Consider the following 17997-nt stretch of genomic DNA (forward strand, 5'->3'; position numbering starts at 1 on the left):
GTAGTATTCATGATTGGGAGGAGATGGCCTTAGCCTCTTTCTTCTCGCTCTTGTACTCGTCTTCAATTCGGGGGGAAGGGGAGGACCGGATGTGGTGGATTCCTTCAAGAAAAGGGAAGTTTGAGGTATGCTCTTTCTATAGGATGCTTGCCTTTAAGGTGCCTAACCACTTTCCGTGGAAAAGCATTTGGCGCACCAAGGCTCCTTTGAGAGTGGCGTTTTTCGCATGGGCGGCTGCCCTTGGGAAACCTCTCACGTTGGATAATGTTATCAAGAGAGGCATCGTTGTGATTAATCGATGTTGTATGTGTGAGGCGGATGGGGAGTCCGTGGATCATCTCTTTCTTCATTGTGGAGTCGCACGCAAGTTGTGGGATGTTATCTTCTCTTGCTTTAACATGTGTTGGGTTATGCCTAGAAGCGTAAAGGAGATGTTCGCTAGTTGATGGGCGGGCGGGAGAACGAGTAGTGCTGTGGTATGGAAGATGGCTCCCCTTTGTCTTCTTTGGTGCCTCTGGAAGGAAAGAAATGCGAGATGCTTCGAGGATGTGTCGAGGAATCTTGAGGACCTTATTCACTTCTTTTTGTACACTTTATTCACATGGACTACAGGTTGGCTTGCTCTTTTAGTGATCAACTTTCCTGATTTTCTCTTCATGTTCTCTTCTTCTTTCTCCCCTACTTAGTCGCTCTCTTGTATACTTCCTGTGTACTTGGATTGCGCCCCTCTGCGCTCTTTTAATGCATTATTACTTATCAAAAAAAATATATATATATTATAGACTATACTCAAATTAATTAGAACGCCCGTTGCTACAATGAAGTCTAATTTTTTTATGAATAATAATTTTATTGAAAGAAAAAGGCACAGCCCTCGTACAAAAAAAAAGTGTACAAAAGAGCCAATCATTCTATGGACTTCTACAATCTGAAAAATTAACCAGATCTACCAAATCCGGTGAGGAGAAGTTAGGAACAAATACAATGGTCCAATCCAAAAGAGATCTCAAACAACAAGATTTTAAAGAAAGCACGTTGGACTTGAAGTCCTCAAAAAGACACTAATTCCTTTCTCTCTAAATGCTCTACATTAAGAAAGTGGGAATAACTTTGCAGATGGCCTCTTTGGGATGTCATGCTACTAGATCTTCCAACAACTAGGCAGCTCTAGGATGTTGCTAGATGATAATAGCTTAAATGTGCCTATTTTATTCATTAAAGTAGGCATTATCACACCTTGTTCTGTTTTAATTCTTTCATTTTATATTTATTTGCAGAATATTGTTTAATAACCAAACTTGAAATTAAATAAAGTATTAATGCAAGTAATTACATTTTGTAGGAAGTGGGATAAAAAAAAAGGACAAGAGAAATGCCGAAGCTAGAAGACAAAAACTAAGCCAAGCCAAGCTAAACCAGGCCAATGAATGGAAGGAAAACAACACAAAGAAAGGAAAGAGAAAGAGCTGGTGTGAGTGGAAGACGAAGAAATAAGAAAGCAACTCATGCAGCCCACAAACATGAAGACAAAAGCAAAACAAAGGAGGAAACATAAGGTGGGGCCAAAAGAACAGTAAAACCAAAAGAAGAAAAAAAGACACAGACGTGTGTGAAGGGGCCTTTCAAGCTAACAAAACAAACATAAAAAAAATAAATAAAAAAATAAAAAAAGAAGTGTAAACTAGATAGGTCACTTAAAAGACGTGTGGACGAAAAGGAATAGAGGGTTTAGGCTCTTTACAAAAGAGACCGAAGCAAACAAGGTGGTCTCAAATTATTTTCAGGTTTACTTTTGGAGGGCACTGCATGCAACAACAAAGGCTTTGGAATTTTTTCAGCGTTTTGAGACAAAATTCTTATTATGAGTTTAATGTTTAGTACTTTAACTATGAGTTTTATTCTAATAGTTATGAGCGACTAATCTTCTAGCTAGGGCTAGGGGTGAAGCCTAGTATTTTTATTATGCATTATTGAAACTATTTTGTTCACACTTTATAGATTCATGATTAAATGTTGGGGACAATTTTATTTTGCGAGGAATTTCATGTTGACAAGTTTATTTTGATTCATTATGATTTTTTGTTATCTCAAAAGCGTACTTTGTTTGATTTGTTATGATTCGAAAATATATTGAATGCTTAATTTATCTTGTAACATATTATTGAAATCAAATTCTCTATCAAACCATGTTCAATGTATGTTATATTTATTTATCAAAAAATTGTTTTATCTTCCAATTAGGAAAACGATTATCTACCTAGTTGAGTAAAAAAATATTTCAAGAATACGTAATAGAATGCTAGCTGTATCCTTGAAACCCTAATGTTTTCCCATTAATTTTCTCTAATCCACTTATATTAATTTAGTTTAGTGGGCTTCGCCGGTAACGCTGTAAGTCCCGAGGATAGGTCGTTGGCCTACGACAGGGAGACCCATGCCGGTTCTGTCCTGTAGATTGACTCTATGTCTCCGGCAGAGGTGCCGACAGAGGTAGTTTTGTTCAGTGAGGGGGCAGCGAGGAAGAATCCGGCAAGGGATGGTGGTCTGGGAGATGCTCTGATGTTGGGTCCTCCAGTTGGTGAGCTGGACTGCTCGATGGGAGGTCAAAAGACTCCGGTGGGAGTTGTCAGTAACTCTACTAGTCCCGATGTTGGGTTGTGTTTCTGCGACAGGGAGGCCCACGTCATTTCGGCCCTGGAGATTGCCTCCACACCTCCGGCAGAGGTGCCGACAAAGGAAGATTTGCCCAGTGAGGGGGCGGCGAGGAAGATTCCGGCAAGGGATGGCGCTTCGGGAGATAAGTCGACGGCGGGCTCCATGTTCCAAGATACGGCGATGATGGAGTTCAGAGTTCAAGTGTCGGGCTCTCCGATTAAGATGCAGGGGCTTCTTTCCAGTCTTGCCGACCAAGGTTCACTGATGGGGGTCTTGTGCGACTCTGGTCCAGGGATCCTGGGTAAGCAGCCTGGTAAGGGGGTGTCTTCGGAATCCTCTGGGTCTGCTGCCGGTGACGGTGAGGAGGCCAGGAGAGGAGGTTCTCTAGGTGTTTCTGTGTTGGGTATTTTGGGGGTAATGAGCCGGGGCGTTGCATATCACAGACGGATAACTTGGGTGGAGTTTCTATAGCAGTGGAGGGTTCTAGTTCCCAGGAATCTTTTGTCCCAGATTCTGTACAGGAGGTGCAGTTGGAGGTGCACAAGAGGAATTTTATCACTAAGGCATGTAAGGAAGTTGGCCTATCTTGTGATGGAGAGGAAGGAAAGCTTGAAGAGACATTGGGGTGCTTATGGCTGACAACAAAGGCAAAGAAGTGGAGAGGGAAGTGTGCACTCCTGCAGTCATAAAAGGTAAGAGGGAGCTAATAAACTTGTAGTCCTCTGTTAATTTTTTGGGGCACTCGTCAAGGGACAAAAATAAGGGGAGGGTCAGTCGAGTTAAATCATGAAGCTTAAAATTCTGTCATGGGATAAAAGGTTAAGGGTTAGGAATTTGCTTAGAAGCTGGAAGGCAGATGTGGTTTATTTCCAAGAGACGAAGATGGACTTTATTTCGTATAACTTAGTAAGGAGCTTATGAGGATGTCCGTATGTGGAGTGGTGCTTTGTTCCTTCCATTGGGGCTTCGGGGGGTATTTTGCTCATGTGGGACGAGAGGGCTGTTGAGAAGGTAGATGTAGTGTTGGGAAGTTATGTGGCGGCTTGCTCCTTCAAGAATGTTGAGGATGGTTTTGAGTGGGCGTTTGTGGGGGTGTATGGTCCATCAGAGTAAATGCTAGGCGTTTCCTTTGGGAGGAGCTGGCAGGAGTCATGAGCTGCTGGGACGTGCCGTGGTGTATCGGTGGGGATTTCAATGTCACCCTTTACTCTAGTGAAAGGTCGAGGGGAGCTCATTCACAGTCGGCAATGAGGGATTTTGGTGAGTTCATTTCGGAACAGGGCCTCATGGACCTTCCCTTAGTGGGGGGGGATTTCTACTTGGTCAAACAATAATTCTTGGTCTAGGCTTGACCGGTTTCTTGTCTCCCCGAATTTGGAAGCCTGCCATCCAGACTTGCGTCAGAAGAGGATGCTTCGGGTATGTTCCTACCATGCCCCTATTATTTTGGATTGTATCTCTCATGGGGGAGGTAAAAGGCCTTTCAAATTTGAGAATATGTGGATCAAAGTGGAGGGTTTCGTGGGCAAAGTGCGCAGCTGGTGGGACTCGTATCATTTTCAGGGCACTCCGAGTTTCATTCTTTCCAAAAAGATGCAAGCTCTAAAGTGGGATATTAGGAGATGGAATGCTCAAGATTTTGGCAACGTGGGCGTTTGTATTAAGGCTCGTATGGAAGATCTTAAAGCTCTGGACAGGGTGGAGGAAGAGAGAGGTGTATCCTCGGAAGAGATCGAGAAGAAAAGGGTACTCGCTAGGGAGTTAGAAATTTCCCTCCTTCAAGAAGAAATCAGTTTGAGGCAAAAATCTAGAATCCGTTGGTTGAAAGAGGGCGACAAGTGTACTAAATTGTTCCATCGGATTGCTAATGCCAACCGTAGACAGATTTATATTGAGTCTCTGAACATTCATGACACTACTACCTCTGATCAAGACGCTATTAGTAATCACATTACTCGCTTTTATGAGACACTCTTCACAAAGACTCTCAGTTGGAGACCGAGGTTGGATAATCTTCATTTCGATATGTTGGAGAAGGAAGAAGCTTCTAGTCTGGAAGTTCCTTTTGAGGAAAGGGAGGTGTGGGAGGTGGTCAAAAAAATGGATAGGGATAAGGCTCCAGGCCTAGATGGTTTTTCTATGGCTTTCTTTCAGGATTGTTGGGAGGTGATCAAAAAGGATGTCATGGCTGTTTTTGTGGAGTTCTGTGATCGAGGTAAATTCGAAAAAAGTCTCAATGCTACATTCATTACTCTTATTCCGAAGTCGCATGGGGCTTCCAATATAAAGGACTTCCGTCCTATTAGCCTTGTGGGGGGGATTTATAAGATCATTGCCAAGGTTTTAGCCAACAGAATGAGGGGAGTCATGAACCGGGTCATTTCCAACCCGCAAAACACTTTTGTCAAAGGTAGAAATATTTTGGATTCAGTGCTTATTGCCAATGAATGCCTGGACAGCCGTCTCAGATCTGGGGATCCCGGTCTCTTGTGTAAGTTGGATATGGAGGAGGCTTATGATCACATGAACTGGAAGTTTTTACTCTATTTATTAAAAAGGTGCGGCTTCAGTGAGAAATTGTGCTCTTGGATTGAACATTGTATCTCGTCAGTGCGGTTCTCGGTGTTGATCAATGGTTTGCCTTCCCCTTTTTTTGTGAGCTCGCGTGGGGTTAGACAAGGTGATCCTCTTTCGCCTTTTTTGTTCATTATGGTCATGGAGGCCTTCAGCAGGATGATTAATGCCTCTATTAGTAGGGGATTCATCAACGGGTTCTATGTGGGTGCCAGGGAGCATGAGCGGGTTCGGTTTCCCATCTTCTTTTTGCTGATGATACGCTGGTGTTTTGTGGGGCAACTTCTGAACATGTTAGATTTATTAAAGCTCTCATTATTGGCTTCGAGGCGGTATCAGGGCTAAAAGTTAATCGGGCCAAGTCTATTTTGATCCCAGTCGGAGATTCGGTTGAGACGGAGGAGTTGGCTGGCGTTTTGGGTTGTGGTACTAGCTCTTTACCCTTGAAGTATCTGGGTCTTCCGTTAGGGGCTTCCTTCAAGCAGTTGGCTATTTGGGATGACATGTTGGAGAAAATTGCTAGGAGGTTGGCCTCTTGGAAGCGTTCATATTTGTCCAAGGGGGCGAGGCTCACCCTCATCAAGAGCACTTTATCCAATCTCCCCACCTATCTTTTGTCTCTTTTCCCCATCCCTATTTTCGTGGCGAATCGCATTGAGAAGATTCAACGGGATTTTTTATGGTGAGGTTTCAAGGATGAGCCTAAGTTCCATTTGGTCAATTGGCACGAAGTTTGTTCCCCGATTGCTGAGGGAGGCCTAGGGATTCGGAGCTTGCATCTTTTCAATCAAGCTCTCTTGGGGAAATGGTTATGGAGATTTGCAAATGAGGAAGAAGCTTGGTGGAGAAGCATCTTGGTGGCTAAGTATGGGGTGGTTTGGGGTGGTTGGCGTTCAAATGTTCCTCGTGGAATGCATGGGGTGGGGTTATGGAAACACATTTGTGGGATTTGGAGGTCGTTTCGGTGCCACTTCAGATTAGTTACTGGTTTGGGGGGGAAGGTCAAATTTTGGGAGGATTGTTGGTGTGGCGAGACGTCTCTCAAAGATGCCTTTCCGGGTCTCTTTAATATTGTCTGAACAAGGATGCTTCCATTGCGGATATCCAGGAGTGTGTAAATGGGATGGCTCACTGGAACGTTACTTTTACCCGTAGTATTCATGATTGGGAGGAGATGGCCTTAGCCTCTTTCTTCTCACTCTTGTATTCGTCTTCGATTCGAGGGGAAGGGGAGGACCGGATGTGGTGGATCCCTTCAAGAAAAGGGAAGTTCGAGGTCCGTTCCTTCTATAGGAGGCTTGCCTTTAAGGAGCCTAACCACTTCCCGTGGAGAAGCATTTGGCGTACTAAGGCTCCTTCAAGAGTGGCGTTTTTCGCATGGTCGGCTGCCCTTAGGAAATCTCTCACGCTGGATAATGTTCGGAAGAGAGGTATTGTTGTGATTAATCGTTGTTGTATGTGAGGAGGATGGGGAGTCCGTGGATCATCTCTTCCTTCATTGTGGGATCGCGCGCAAATTGTGAGATGTTATCTTCTCTCGCTTTAACATGAGTTGGGTTATGCCTAGAAGCGTCAAGGAGATGTTTTCTAGTTGGTGGGCAGGAGGTAGAACCAGTAGTGCCGTGGTATGGAAGATGGCTCCCCTTTGTCTTCTATGGTGTCTTTGGAAGGAAAGGAATGCGAGATGCTTCGAGGATTTGTCAAGGAACCTTGAGGACCTTATTCACTTCTTTTTGTACACCTTATTCATATGTACTGCAGGCTAGCTTACTCCTTTAGTGATCAATTTTCCTGATTTTCTCTTTATGTTCTCTTCTTCTTTCTCTCCTACTTAGTCGCTCTCTTGTATACTCCATGTGTACTTGGGTTGCGCCCCTCTGCGCTTTTTAATGCATTATTACTTATCAAAAAATTTTAGTTTACCTTTCACTCCATGACTCCACTTTTTAGTGGAAAGGACAAGACATCTCTCTCCATTTTTTTTGGGACAAAAAGAGAGGGAATAAACTACAGCGGTACCTCACAAACTTCTTACTGGGGCAGCACCATCCTATAGGCATTTGCAAGTGTTTGGATGCACGTGTTTTGTTCATATTCCTACGCAGTTAAGAGATAAATTGTCCCCCAGCATCTTTTTTTTTATGAATATTAAAAAAGCGTAAAGCGCCCCTAAGTACAAAAGCAATATACACAGAAGCTCCAACCGAAGCCCTCAAACCCAACTCCACAAACCCAAATCCCACAACTGCAAAATCCAAACCCCCCGATGCCCTCAGAGCTAGACAGCCTGAGACTTGCCTTTCCCCCCACCCAGAGGAAGCACCCTTCGCCTCATAATTAATGGAGAGGTCTAAATTTAGGAGCTCCCTTCTGCCCCTAACCTTCTGGGGAGTAGACACTAGGTTAGAGGTCCCTTCTGCCCTCAAATCAAAAGCCCGAGGCCCTCCTGGATCCAACCCAGAGATAACCGTAGGAGTGGATGGAGGAGAGACCATACCTGAAGCAATCATGCTTTGACCCATGACTACCGCCTACTAGGCCCTAAGAAATCCACGCCGATGAAAACTTATTACTAGTTGGGGGATCCCTTCAACACCGTGTCGTGCTTCACAAGAGAAGAAGAGGCCGAAATTTGAGATTCTAGCATTATCTAGAGGGAAACCAGCGACTAGCTTGCAACTACGGCGCCACTAGGCCTCACCGGACTAGACCCAATAGAAAGCCCATCCAAAATCACCGTCGTTGGAAGAACCTCTGTCAATGCCTTCATCAGAGTCTCTGACGTCCCTAGGACCAGACCAACTGCCAATGTAATCTCCAGGGAAGCGTCTGACAACATCACCCGCGACACTAGAACCGGGTGAGACTTATCCCTGATACTAGGGTTGGGCTTACAAGGTCGTCTGTAAGCAAGTCGAACTGCGGGCTCATACTTGAGATTGGGCTTGGGCTTAGTGGCTACCATTCCCTATGAAGCGACCTTGATCTTACCAAAAATTTATTACTTGTGATAGCCTACACTTGGGTTTGCAATCTTATTGACGCAACACTAGACATAGTCCAGGAAACCCTTAATAAGTTGAGAACCAAGTGCCGAAGAACACCGAGACTTTATTAATTGCGATATCCTACACTTGGGTGAGCAATCTTTTTGACGCGGCACTAGACCTAGCCTATGAAACCCTAAATAAGTTGAGAACCAACTAGCAAAGATCACTAGTGTACTCGCAGTGAGAAGGTTATTTACAGTCTCATTTTTTTGCATAGGCACCACAAGTTCACAAGAGAGAAATCACTGCCTTCTAAAATTATCAACCATGAGGATTCTGCCCTTTGTTGTCGTCCATAAGAAGAAAGCAATGTGGGAAGGGACCTTAACCTTCCAAATACTTTACATGGGAACGAACAATGCTCTCCAATCTATAATAGCTCCCCACTTCGAAACCGTGACTACTAGTTGGGGTCCACAACTAACAATCCACTTCCCTTGGACGGGTTTTCTAGGAGTACAACAGATTGAGATAGGAGTCGAGAGATTCCAGCTCCCAATCCTGGACTTTCCTAATAAAACCCAGATTCTAATTAATTGAAAAGCCAGAGGGATCCAAGCAGTCTGGCACCAAGGCCTCTTTGTTACACGCTATTGAATAAATTCCCTACTAGTCAGAGCAACTTCTGTGCACCACACATCATGCCAAAGCAAATGAGGAATCCGCCCCCAACCTTGAAGGAGGCAAGGTTGAAGGAAAACCTCCATATGTTTCTAATATTCCTCCAAAGACACCCTATAAGGCCCTCAAGCTTCCTCTAAACACCAACCCCCTCTACAAACCTCATACTTCTCAACAATCACCTGCCTTCATAAAGAATTCCCCTCTTTGCATGAATCTGTATAGCCATTTACCAAGGAGAGCTTCATTGAACAACATGAGATTTTTAACTCCCAAACCTTCCTGTAGGGACTGGGGAGTAGATAGTCTTCAAATTCATCAAGTGAAACTTGGACTCCCCGTCTGGTCCATCCCAAAGAAAGTCTCTAGGAAGACACTCCAATCTCCTAGCAATGCCAACTGGTAATGGGAAGAAGGAAGAAGGATAAGAAGTATGTTAGTAGACTAGATAACATACTCTTGATGAGAGTAAGGTGCCCTCCCTTAGACAAGTAGATCTTCGTCCAACTAGCCAACCTTTTTTCCATTTTCTTGACTACCCCATCCCAAATAGTTTTTTCTTTAAAAGAAGCACCAAGAGGGAGACCCAAATATTAAGGGGAAGAGAAGAAAGGCTACAATTAATAATATCGACCAGCTCTTCCTTAAGAAGTACCTCCCCTACTGCGACTAACTTAGGTTTTCGAAAGTTCTTCAAGCCCGAAATGGCCTAGAAACACAAGAATGTGGCCCAAATTATGGATTCGATCACGATTGCCATCACACATAATAAGTGTATCATCTACAAACAAAATGTTGGATATTTTTAGGGGCTTAGTGTTATGGACCCAAAATCCTGATAAATAACCCTCAACCATCGCACTAGAGAAAATCCCACTGAGAGTGTCCATGACAATCACAAGAGAAGGAGTGAGAGAGAGTCCCCCAAGTGAAGGGACCAAGAACTACCAAAGAAACCATGCAGACTACCGTTGACATAAAAATATTTCCCCCACAAATTCCTTAAACATTCTTCATGGAACAATGTTTATTATAACTTTTGACATGGGAAGTACCTCATAATCCAAAGAGGTGGGAGATATATGACAAAAATATCACAACAGGGGTGGCACCACCCCTATTCTCTTTCTGGCTGGCTGGACACCCCCTCGGTTAGGAGGTGGCCGAGCCACCCTCATTGACATAAGGGGTGATGACACCCCTCCTTTTTTGTAGCACCTCTAATTTTCTATGTCTCCATTCTATAGCACCCAATCACATGCCCAATAGAAATTTCGAAATTTGCTATCTTTAAAATGGGGGTAATTTGGGCAAGATATCACGAGTTTGAATTGAAGTGAGAATTGCAATTTAGAGGCATAAGTGCAATTGGGATGAAAGTTTGGGGAGGTCAAATCTAATTTACCCTTCAAAAAAAAAAACAACCAAAACCAAAACACAAATTAAACCTCATCTCTTCTATTCATTTATTACCCCAAAAAAAAATCCAAATGTCCAATAGCTAATCAATACAAGTCCCACTTGGATGACCAGTTTAGAAAAGGAAATAACAATAATAAATTAAAATAGATGTTACATTATTTAGTTTTTGAACAAACTCTTCCAAGGTCAAACAGCTCATGATTACTAAAAAAACAGTGGTCTTGACAAATCGGATTATATTATGGCAGCAGACTAAGTTCCTAACAAAAAGCCAGCCCATTCCCGCCCAACCCAATTGTAACTCAAGATTGTAGTAAATGCCAATATAAGACTTAGAATTATATATGCCAGTAACACATTACTTTAATGAATACTAAACATATATGTGTATGTATACCCCCATGCAAGCACGCGCATGCACACACACACACACACAAACACACACATATATATATATGCAAAATGCTATGACATAAATGTGACATTACTAACCCAAACGGCGACGAAGATTTTGTTTTTGGCGAGCCAAGCGCTCTCTCGGGCTCTTCATACTATCACTTGCAATATCATACTCCTGAATCAAAAATGATGTGAGAATGTCTATTATAGATCTATTAGATTACAAAGCTAAGGAAATATATATATATATATATATATATATAAAATCAACGTTGCATGGTACCAGAAAAAAATTGACCAAGCTAAGCAATTTTAAATGCCAAATGAACAAGGCTCTTTTTCACTTCTGGCGCTGAAGGCCCTGGCCGTGGCAGGAAGGGGGGAGGGAGTAGGGGTTATCTCAAACGAGAAATCATAGGATCAGCAAAATAATAACAGTGACAAGAAAAAAAAAAAATTTTGATAAGTAAAAAAAATTTTTTTTTTCTTAACAGTGACAAGAAAAATTATAAGGAAGCAACCTTCCCTTGACAATCAAGAAAAGGACCATCTCACATAATATAGCAAAGACCAGGGATCCCAACTTAGCCCTAGTAGAAGAGAAGTGGACAAGCCCCAACAATTTAGGAAGAAGAACCTGTGATCAAAGTGATCAACCAGAATACTTATCTCAAAAAGGTCAAAAGCTTTATAATTCAGATCTTCCTTGTATGTGCGAGATACAGCTCTATAGTTGCTTAGCTTTTCAAATATAAGAAAATATTTTTTTGACAAGTTATAAAAAAAAAAAAAAATTAAAAATTTAAAAAAAAAATTCTTGTAATTGAAATACAAGAAAATATTAAAGTATTAATCACAAAAATACTCCGACCCCTTGCTATTTCGTATTGGTTCTTCTTTTTCTCATAATTAAAAGAGCATGAATTCAAAAATGAGGATTAAAATACCCAAGAATGAAGATCTTAGATTACAATCATCCATAATATCCAGCAAAGAATTAAAAAGAAGAGCAACTAGAAATCGACATCCATCAACAAAAGGAACTCAACAACAAAAAGCTCAACTCATTCAAAGAAAACACAATGCCATCAAAGGTTCTAGAATTTTTAATGGATAACTCAAATTGTATAATGATTTGAATGTTACAATTTCTAATTAGTGAAATGGTTTTCAATCTATAATCTAACTAGGCAACCACGCCTACTCATGCCCAAGTCATCCTTCATAGACAGCCCCAACATGAAGATGGAAAATTAAAAAATAACAAATTCAAATCAAAAACTCATGATTTGACATGATACTGTTAATTCCAAGGAGAAACTTCATGGCCCCAACTCTGCCGCAAAGAATTGTTAAAAGCTATCTAAGATCCTTAACAGGATTTTAAAAAATAAAAAAACAGGCTATGCCTAAAACATCCCCTACCAATATTCTTAACATTGAACTATGATAGACTGCATACCTGTCCACCAGATGCCAATAAAGCACCAAACTCGAGCACCTTGTTTATATCAAAGCTGTTACAGTTAAAAAGAACACAATTAAGTAAAACAGCACATAGATTTACGGTCAAACAATGCTTGCAAACAGACTCACATAATTGCATGAAAAGATCAGAAACTCTATCCATTGAAGTAGTACAGAGAAATATGAAATACAAGAGCACCTTTTAAATGAAGAGCCTTCAAGTTTAGAATGAAAATAAGGCCACATCAAAACATCTTCAACAACAGCAGAGATCCCAGCCTCAGACATCTTGTTTTCAACCCAAGAAAAAAGTTCAATCAATGACGCATGCTTAACATTCTGAGCGATAGCCCCGATCGCATGAGCAGCAGCAACCCTTGTATCCCAGTTTTTACTATGAAGATACTGAGAAACCTAAATTTGGGTCACTAGGGTTAAGACAAATGATACAACAAAAAATCCACAGAATAATACAAATGACAAATCCCATAAGAAGAAAATAACAAGCAAAGATCTATTGATAATTACAGCAACTCACATATAATTAAATCAATGTTTTTGCATATGGTCAGAAAGCAAATCTTCACTCAGAGAAAATATATACAATTAAAAGGGAGCAGCTCAGAGCTTATAGGATCCAGCAAATATACAGAATCAAGGATTGTAAATGCAGTTCCATGAGACATACAAATTCTCACACACATCCATTCAATTGGAATTAGAGCGTTATGCTTGCAATGTTTTCTTTTTTAAAAGTAATAAGTATATTATCAAACGCGCAGAGGGGCGCAACCCATGTATACAAGAGGTATATAGGGAAACCCTTATTAATTCAAAAAAGATTTACAAAGCTCTAGGAAATCAGAAAAAGTAGACACAAACGAGTTCGGCCAAGTCCTGCTTCAAGCGAACAAAGTATGTAATGCCAACTTCCTCAACTCAATCATGCCGCTCTCATTATCCTCAAAGTAGTGTGCATTCCGTTATCGCCATAAACACTACATCACACATAATGGGACAAGCCTCCACATACGGAAAGCATGCCTATTACCCAATTGACCCCTCCAACTTTCCAAGATACCACTCACCTTTCGCGGCCTAACCCAACTCACTCCAAACAGTTGAAAAAATACATTTCATACCTCAGTTGCAACTTCACAATGTAGGAGTAGATGGTCAATGAACTCTCCACAGTGTTTGCACATATAATACCACTCAATTACCATAACATTCCTTTTACGTAAGTTATCCAAAGTGGGGATTTTTCCTACCGTCGCCGTCCATACAAAGAAAGCCACTCTCGAGGGAGCCTTCACCTTCCAAATACTCTTCCACGAAGCAAACACCTGTGCCAGTATAGAGAGAGACTGATAATAGGATTTCACTTCAAAGGTATTTCTTTTAGACGAAATCCAACAAATTTTATCCTCACCTCCACCTCTAATTTTTTGGGAGTACGACATTGCAAAGAAGTGTGTTACCTCCTCCAATTCCCAATCATGCACGGGCTGAAAAAAACTGGACATTCCAATGAAGAATATCATTCAATCTCTCCATGAACTCCTTCACCCACGCATCCTTATTACATCCAATATTGAACAAAGCTGGATACACGAGTTTCAGAGGGCGTTCCCCGCACCGCACATCATGCCAAAAAGAGTACTTTTGTACCGTCTCCAATATCATATCGCACATGTTGTGCAAAGCCTTCCCACCCCCTTCGAATACATTTCCACACTGCCACTCCATACGTTCCCCCTACCTCCTTGGAGCACCAATCACCCGTATGACTGTCATATTTAATATGCACTAATTTCCTCCATAATGCCTCTCGTTCTGTCGCATATCTCCAGAGTCATTTACCCATCAAAGCTTGATTAAATTTAATCAAGTTTCGCACACCTAACCCCCCCAAACTTCATTGGCGTACACACCTGTGACCATTTCACCAAATAATACTGAAATTCATCCCCAATTCCACTCCACAAGAAGTCTCTCTGTAGTTTTCCGAGACGATTTGCCACTCCCACTGGAATAAGGAATAGAGTTAATGAGTATGTTGGTAGATTTTTAAAACCTAAAGTCAATTTCTAGGCTTTTTTTTTGTTTTCTTGATAAATACTTTCTGGGCAATTCAAAATTGCAATATCAATCAGTCTCTCCAAATACTAACTAAAGTATTATTTTGTAGGAATTTGAAAAAGTCAAATCAATATTATTTAATCATTTATCCTGAGTAACACACTTCATGCATATATGAAATATTTAGCAGGGGCCCATTAAAAAAAATATATAAATAATGAAGAAGAAGAAGAAGAAATAGAAGGAAACTCTGCCTTTTTATCAAAACAAATGAACACTGAAGAGATAAAAAAATAAAATATAAAAGAAAAAAGATCCTATCCAGCCAGATTCACGAACTTTTAAGCTAGATAATGGCAAAAAATTGAGTTCCCCAATCGATAACAATCAAATCAAATCTCGCATTAATTGATTACTCACACTGTCAGAGCAATCAAAATGAAAAATATTGAATTAGTAGTGCTCAAAACGCCCACAAATCATTTCATTGCTTGGGAATGAAGGGACATTTGGAAGGCGGAGAAGTGTTACGGTCTGGAAGATGGTTCCTACTTCCCTCTTTTGGTGTTTATTGAGGGAAATTAACAATAGGTGCTTTGAAGACTTGGAGAGGTCGCTGGAGGACCTTTTTTTTTATATAAGAAATATTGCATATATAAAAAAAAGCGCAATGCGCCTCTAAGTACACAGTGAGTATACATAGCAAAAACCCACGTTAACCCACAAAAAAAATCCCCATATAAGGACCCTAAAACCCAAAAGAAGTCTAAAGAGACCTTGATGCCCGAAACCCAAAACAACCCTAAGCTCACCTAAGCCACCCTGCCTATGATCCTACTAGTGCCTTTGACCCTACTAGAGCCACAACCTTTAGCCCCAAAATAAATGGAGCATTCCGATCCTCTTCAATGGATGAAAAAAAGATTCAAAAAGCTTTTCTAGTCACCCCCACCAATCAATCCCAAAGTGGGAGCGAATTCCATCGCATCGATCACCACCTCGGAAGAACCCTCCACCCCCACTACCGGAATATCCGCAACAACCTCGGCCAGCAACTTCTTGTTCTTATTCAGCTGCTTACCTATATTATTTTTCACTGTCCGAGAATACCCCAGCTGAGATGTGGAAACAAAAGAATAAATACGTGCTCCACTCTCTGTCATTCCGGGATGAGAGAGGCGAATTCTCATACCCAGCTCAGCCTCCCCAGAAGAAGAGCCACCAGAAAACCCTAGGTGAGCAGCCATCGAGACTGTATGACTGGCATGTGACTCTGCTCTCGAAGGACCCATCTTTTAAGAAAAAGTTGAAGAGTCTTCCCTATCAGCTAGAGTCGACAAGGACCCCTCCTTCACCTCAAGCGAAGATGGAGAAATAGTTCTTGACCCAAAAAATCCCTGCCAGAGCAAACCTTTCGCTGGAGAAGGTTTCCAATCACTCTTGACCGAGTCTTCCTCCACTGCTAGAGAAATAGAATCCACCGCAGCCTCCGTCTACCCTAGGTCCGCACTCACCATGCTCTGAGGACTCACCGAACACACCATCGCAGGGGCGAGACCTTCTCTAGGTACATCGGAGAAGCCATCAGAGACAACAAAAATGGGAGAAGCTAGCTTCGATGCCTCAGCGACAAACTCCACGCTCCTGAGGAGATCACCCTGAACCACCATAGACGCCATCTTCGTTGATGCATCCCCAAGACCCTCTACAAAACCTTGCTCCAACACATCGCCCGCAGGAGTCTCTGAATCCGGACCCGAGTGATGAGGCCTAACCTTCTTCCACTTAAACACAATCCTCATCTTTAAGCCCCAAAATGATTTAGGCTTTAGGCCCATCCCAATAGAAAGGTCCTTAGAGGACATTTTATCATCTTTCTTTCATACATTGTATCTTTGGACTGCAGCGTTTGTGTCCCCTTTGTCGATTAGTTATGATGATTTCCTTGTTCGCTTTTCCCTTTCTAGTTAGGTGATTCCTTTTGTGTGCTCTCTATGTACTTTGGGGCCCCTTTTTAATAAGACTGGTTATTACTTAACAAAAAAAGAAATGGAGGCTCAACCCAAAGTTGAAGTTCAAACCTCAAACGAAGAGTGAACTCATACCCATCCATCCATACACATAACACATAAAAAGCAATACCATTAATAATATCATAAGAAAATCTTGATTAACATTTCAACCAAAAGAAAAAACACACAGCAATAAGTAATACCTTTTTCAGCAGAGAGGTCAAGTCTTGAGGATGTGATTTCGCAATATCCCCTATCTGACGAGCAGCTGTAAATCTTGTTGCTTGCGTTGAACCAGCTATTAGGTTTTTTGTCAAAGAAAATTTCATTTCATATAGCCATTGCACAGAGTTTAACCAGAAGACAAGTATGTACATTACATAATAAGTGGTAGTAAAAATAAGTGCAATTAATCAAAAATGAAAAAGAATTAAGTATGAAAGGATACCATCCAAGAGAGTGAGCAGGCGTTGAAGACGTGATGACTGCTGGGCCATCTTAAATCATTCCAATAGTTTGTTGCTCAACTTAGCCTCTGGAATCTCTCTATATATAACACCACCATTACTAGTTAATCATAAACCGGCCTTAATTCTTTGCTATTGCTGTTTTAGACTCACAAATATAGGCCTCATTTTCATAGCAGACCAATCAATCATAGGTAATCATGAAAAGAATCACAAAACCCCAATTATCTATCAATTTGTAATCAGCATGATTTTCCCCATTAATATTACAAGGTACACTCACCTCAATCCAATCAAAACTATCAATTGATAATTACAATCCCTACTGTAATATAAATACACTGCAAATTTCATAGATTCAAGCCCTGAATTAGAAACTCAAAATAAGTCTAAGTCCTGATTTCTAACAAGATACTTAAAGTTATTCATAAACCAGTTATAGTTCAGCGCAATTGAAGTTCCCATCAAGAACCCTAATTTCACTTCTATACACAAATTACACTTGAAATTTTGACTTCATTACCATAAATTCTAAAATTAACCCCAATCTAGTGATAATCTCACCCCAATAAAGTTTTAAACCCTCAATTTGAGGAAACAACAACCAGATTAGCAATACCCCAAATCACACATGAGTAAGGCTCTCAACTTCACAATTTAACAAGTCCCAACCAATCCAATCAAAATGGCATACAGAAATTACAAATGAGGCTTGATTGCATACCGGGTGGCATTCAGTTGGAGGAAATTGCAAGAAAACCGAGCGGGTCAGTCGCGTTTGATGAAAGCAGACATTTAAAGCGATGGCACGCTGGAATCCGACGAGGACGAGGATGAGGCTGCGAGAGCGATGGGCGTGTGGTCTGGCCGTTACAGAGGAGGCTAGTTTCGGCCTTGGCAGACTCAAATCTAAGAAAATACGATGATATTAGAGCCTATTTATAGAGAGATCCGACTAGCTCCGAGGTGATTTTGCCCGCTGGTGGGTGAGTGGCGTTGGGCACGAAGTGAGAAATAAGAGATGCGTGAGTGTGGCGGCCAAGTGTGAATAAGGGGAGGAGGGACGACCATGGAGAGAATGGGTGCGAATGGGACCCCCTAAATTACCAAAACACCCTCGACCCTCTGAATGAAGGCCATGGGGCTATAGGGTGTTACGTAATTTAATTGGAATTTGACTTGGTTGCAGTAAATATTATAGTTTTTTAACGGTCCAAATTTAACTTTTTTATCTCGTAAAAAAGGTTA

At 41.4% G+C, this 17997-nt stretch overlaps 1 protein-coding gene across 2 annotated transcripts in view; it reads right to left on the reverse strand.

Annotated features, from left to right (window-relative positions):
• The window catches only part of RGD3 (ROOT GROWTH DEFECTIVE 3), a 50233-nt gene extending 32454 nt beyond the window's left edge, over positions 1-17779 (reverse strand). The window contains exons 1-6 of one of the 2 annotated variants that reach the window (XM_059572376.2): positions 17474-17779; positions 16731-16828; positions 16486-16580; positions 12388-12593; positions 12184-12238; positions 10815-10896 (exon numbers count right to left, since the gene is read on the reverse strand). In XM_059572376.2, coding sequence (XP_059428359.2) covers positions 10815-10896; positions 12184-12238; positions 12388-12593; positions 16486-16580; positions 16731-16779 — 487 coding nt within the window. In that variant the 5' untranslated portion in view covers positions 16780-16828; positions 17474-17779. Of the gene's footprint in view, positions 1-10814; positions 10897-12183; positions 12239-12387; positions 12603-16485; positions 16581-16730; positions 16829-17473 lie in introns of both variants that reach the window. The other variant, XM_059572375.2, reaches the window with a different exon arrangement.
• Positions 17780-17997: the final 218 nt, after the last annotated feature.

Source organism: Corylus avellana, chromosome 10 (assembly GCF_965113065.1).
Source record: "Corylus avellana chromosome 10, dhCorAvel1.hap1.2, whole genome shotgun sequence".
In the NCBI taxonomy this organism is placed as follows: Eukaryota; Viridiplantae; Streptophyta; class Magnoliopsida; order Fagales; family Betulaceae; genus Corylus; species Corylus avellana.